Here is a 4,127-nt window from a genome sequence, read left to right on the forward strand (position 1 = left end):
TTATTAAATAGATGCCATCTTATTGTAACAATAAAGCCTCCCTACTCTAATCCAATACTTTATTTTAAACTTTCCGATTATTTCCTTTATTTTTATTGAAAACAAATGCCTTTCCAATGTGAAAATGGAGAAGAACGAGTTCGGCAAAAGGCGGATTTGACCCGCGTCAAGCGGGTTTTGCGCTTAGTGTAGAAAGACATTCTGTAAACTTAAACGTGAACTTTTTTAAAACTTAAATTTTTTTTTAAATGCTTTCACTTCAGGGATAATCTGCTGATTGTCTTTTCTTAAAAAAGATAAAAACCTAAGGTCTGTATTACAACGCGTTTATAAATTACAACCATTTGAGTTTGGATAGTGCATCACATCTATGATCAAAGTAAAGGGGGGTGACAGTTAAGAGATTAAAATGTCGAAAATAGCACTGACAAAGAACGAATAGACAAACATTTGACTGTTTAACCCAGTACACTAGCCCTATTTGCTAACTTATCAAGACAAAGCATGTTCTGCATGTGAGAAACATTATGGTGAGAGCCAAACTCACACTAACCAGCATAAACCAGCTTGAAGCAGCTTGAATTCTCATGGTGGTCTTGTGTAAGAATACCACTAAAAAAATAATCCAACAAGCAGCCCAACACATAAGTGAGAGCCACAGACAGACAGAGGCTCCTGTGAGAGAAGTGGTATGTGATCTGCCGCTTGTTCTGCCATCTGATTGGTTGGTGCAGAGGCTGGGGAAGATTTAAGCAGTCCTCAAGGTCTTGGGAAATGCAGTTGCAGCTGTTAAATGTGCATAGAGACATTTCACGCCCTAGTGCAGCGGTCAGGGGGTTACACATGCACATAAATCTACTTGGCTCGAGGACACAATCCCAGCATGCACAGCTGCATACACAGAAGTGATCAAGAATCAGATGTCTCCTTGTCTAAATGCATTAGCCATTTGCAGTTATAAGTGAATCCAAGGATAATATGCTGACATAAAGTATGTTCTTCTCCTGACATACAGATGACTCCTTTAATTTTGGCTCAAGATTGAAGATGGTGATAGAGGTGCGCCCTCGTGTGGCGTCAGGAGTGCTTCTGCATGTCTTCACTGGAGAGAAGGAATATCTCACCCTGTACACTTATCAAAACCAGGTCTGAAGGTCTTATCAAAGATTTATTATAAATCCCATGATGTGTGATTCAATTTCTGTTCATGAAAATATCATTGACTTATGTTTTAGTATGGTAGTCAACACATCAAGTATTGTACTTCCTCAAAGCATGTCAAAGATTATTAAACATAATGATTTAAAATGTACTTTAATGTAAAACATGTAATTTTACTTTATTATTAAATGTAGAAGAAATATAGTCATGAAAGTGTATGATTATAAAAAAAAGAACAATTAAGATTTTTTTAATTAATATTTTATTTTCTGCAAGTGCAGCTCTTTAAAAAATATACTTTTAAGACTGTAAGTAACCGTGCACATTCAGTACAATAAAGCGGACATCTTTTTGTCTTTTCAAATTCCAACCCAAACCCCAAAACTAAATTCAAGACAAGAAAAGAAACCAAACCTATTTTTATTTTCCTTACTCCTGAAGTTAACGTTATTAATTTCAATGTTAACAATACATTTTTATTTTGATATGGTAACTATTAACTAACTACTGTTTACAGTATCATAGTGATGCAACTTGCATGTTTGTGTTCATTCATCATTATCAGTTATAATTGTTTTCAAATTAGGCTTTTCTCTTTTCACTTAACTGTGATACGGTTTTGCCTAAATTTGAATTCATTCACCACAATCTGTACTTATTACTGCACAACTGTTTTTTTAAGCATCATATAAAAATTTCAATATAATTCATAAGCACATTTTATTGAATCTTGCAGTGTTCATAGAAATCTCAGAATGATTTCTATGCTGTCATACTTGTTTGAGCAAGCAGCAGTAACCAAAAATCAGAGCGTAGAGAATGCAATGCAAAAGCTTCATAATGTTTTCCTGTGCATGAATTTGTCTTCTTGATGGGGTTTTGTAGGTGGTTGTTGTGGTGAATAATGGTATCCGTGAGTTCTCCACCTACGTGTCTCCTAGACAAGAAATCTGTGATGGAAACTGGCACAAAATCACAGGTAGAGACCTAAAACCCATACAAGTTTTTTACTGTTAGAACTAGTAAGGGCAGTGGGCAGTGAGGCAGCAAAGGCCCTTCGTCATGTGCGGTGCTGTCATTAAGCGTTTCTGTGTTTTGCAGTGATCAGAGATGGTAACATGGTGCAGCTGGATGTGGATTCAGAGGTAAATCATGTTGTGGGGCCTGTTGGTGAAGCAGCACAGAACAGCAGCTCTCCAGTGTTTATTGGAGGAGCCCCAGGTCAGTCACCAGCAGTCATATCTATGTCTGTCTGTCTGTTATCTATGTTATTGTCTGTCTGGATGGATGGCCTTAGAAACTAATTCAGAGTTTTTGCTCAAGCTTTTCAAAGCCAACATAAAATTTGTATTGGTGATGATGTACATTTAGGCATTTTTAAAAAATATAATTAGAATTTAAAAACTTGTATATACACAATAAGTGCAATGTATCAAATAATGCATTTAAATTTAAATTAATATGAAGTGGATCAATTTTAGCTAATCCAGTCAGACTTTAGAGCTGTAACTATCGAAATAAAAATTGTGGTTCTTTAACTGCAGATGGTTCTTGGCCATTGTGCTGTGCTTTGCCTAATTGCTGCTACCGATCTAAAATGACTGGCCTGTAAATCTGCTTGTATTTATTTCATTATGCTATATTAAAACCAGATATTGGATTCAGTCATTTTGTCAGCTTGTTTTCTTTCAGTTAGCACAGGTTTTTGATAATTGAGCTTATGCATCTCAGTGTATAAATATATTTTTGTAAAGTTGTTATAACAAAGTCAGCGAGTTTTAGTCCAATGCAATAAAATTTACTAGCATTTTTTGGGGAAAAATCTTCTCTGGTATAAAGGGGTCATAAACTGCCTTTAAGTAAATAAATAAATAAATAAGTAAATAAATAGTTCTTACTCTTATAGGCTGAGTTCTTACTGTCACTGTCTGGATCTTCATTTAGAATAAAGTACATTCACTCTTTTCTAATGCTGGGATCAGAAGGAAAGCAACACAAACACTGTTTATCTACAACGTGGCACTGAACAGCGTCTCGTTTTCTTCAGAGCCATCTTTATCATTTGGTTTCGGCATAGACATGCTTTTGCCTCTCTTGTTATTTACATTATACATGTGTGAAATTGGGCGGGGCTAAACAGGCAGCGATGTTGAAGCAGGTGTTGATCTTCTGCAGAGGCGGTGTTTAGTCACATTATTACATCATAGAGTAGAACATTCCTCAAGCTCTCATTTTGGCAGACTGCCTTCAATATAATCTGTTTTTAGACTAACAAGAAAGTTTGGAGTTCTGAAACTTACAGGATGTTTTTTTATAGTACAATGACCTCTTATGTCTCAAAAGATCAAGGGAATTTTGATTCCTCAGTTCATGACCCCTTTAAAATGACTGGAATACAACATGAGGATTGATCTAAGCACAGTGCAGTTTCTTTCTCGTCTTTGTGACTGTATGAGTGAGTGTTGTATTTATTCCTACTCTAAAGTCAGTAATTGTAGCTCATAATTCTTCTCTTCTTTCCTCTGCTCCAGACTCCATGCTGCCTCACAGTCTCCACAGCAGGAGGGGCTACACGGGCTGCATGAGGAACCTGTCTGTGAACGAGTCTCCTGTGAGCTTCAGTAAAGCGGCTTTGGTCAGCGGTGCTGTCGGTGTGGGCGCCTGTCCTGCTGCTTGAGCGACAGCAACAGAACTCACCCTGTGTCATTGCTTGTGTTTCAGTGAAGAATGAAGCACCTCTGTCTCTTCAGTATCATTTATACCTACAGTATTCTATCACTATGAAATATTTAATTAATCACTAATGTACTGTAAACCAGAGCACTGCAAGCATTGTGTTAAACTGATACAAAAGGATCTTAAACTGAGGTATATAATTACTAAAAACCCGATCCTTTAAACAAAAAATGCACAAAATATTAACAAAGCCATATAGTACACCTTAATAAAGCTGATGTTTTCTGATA

At 36.4% G+C, this 4,127-nt stretch overlaps 1 protein-coding gene across 1 annotated transcript; it reads left to right on the forward strand.

The window, feature by feature from the left end:
* LOC109067770 (laminin subunit alpha-4-like) lies at window positions 1-4,127 on the forward strand. Its single transcript, XM_042747444.1, has 4 exons — window positions 1-1,146; window positions 2,047-2,140; window positions 2,263-2,382; window positions 3,693-4,127. The coding sequence occupies exons 1-4, from the start codon at window positions 1,048-1,050 to the stop codon at window positions 3,836-3,838; spliced, it is 459 nt and encodes a 152-aa protein (XP_042603378.1). The 5' UTR covers window positions 1-1,047; the 3' UTR covers window positions 3,839-4,127.

The sequence above is a fragment of the Cyprinus carpio genome, chromosome B20 (genome assembly GCF_018340385.1).
Source record: "Cyprinus carpio isolate SPL01 chromosome B20, ASM1834038v1, whole genome shotgun sequence".
NCBI classification, from domain to species: domain Eukaryota; kingdom Metazoa; phylum Chordata; class Actinopteri; order Cypriniformes; family Cyprinidae; genus Cyprinus; species Cyprinus carpio.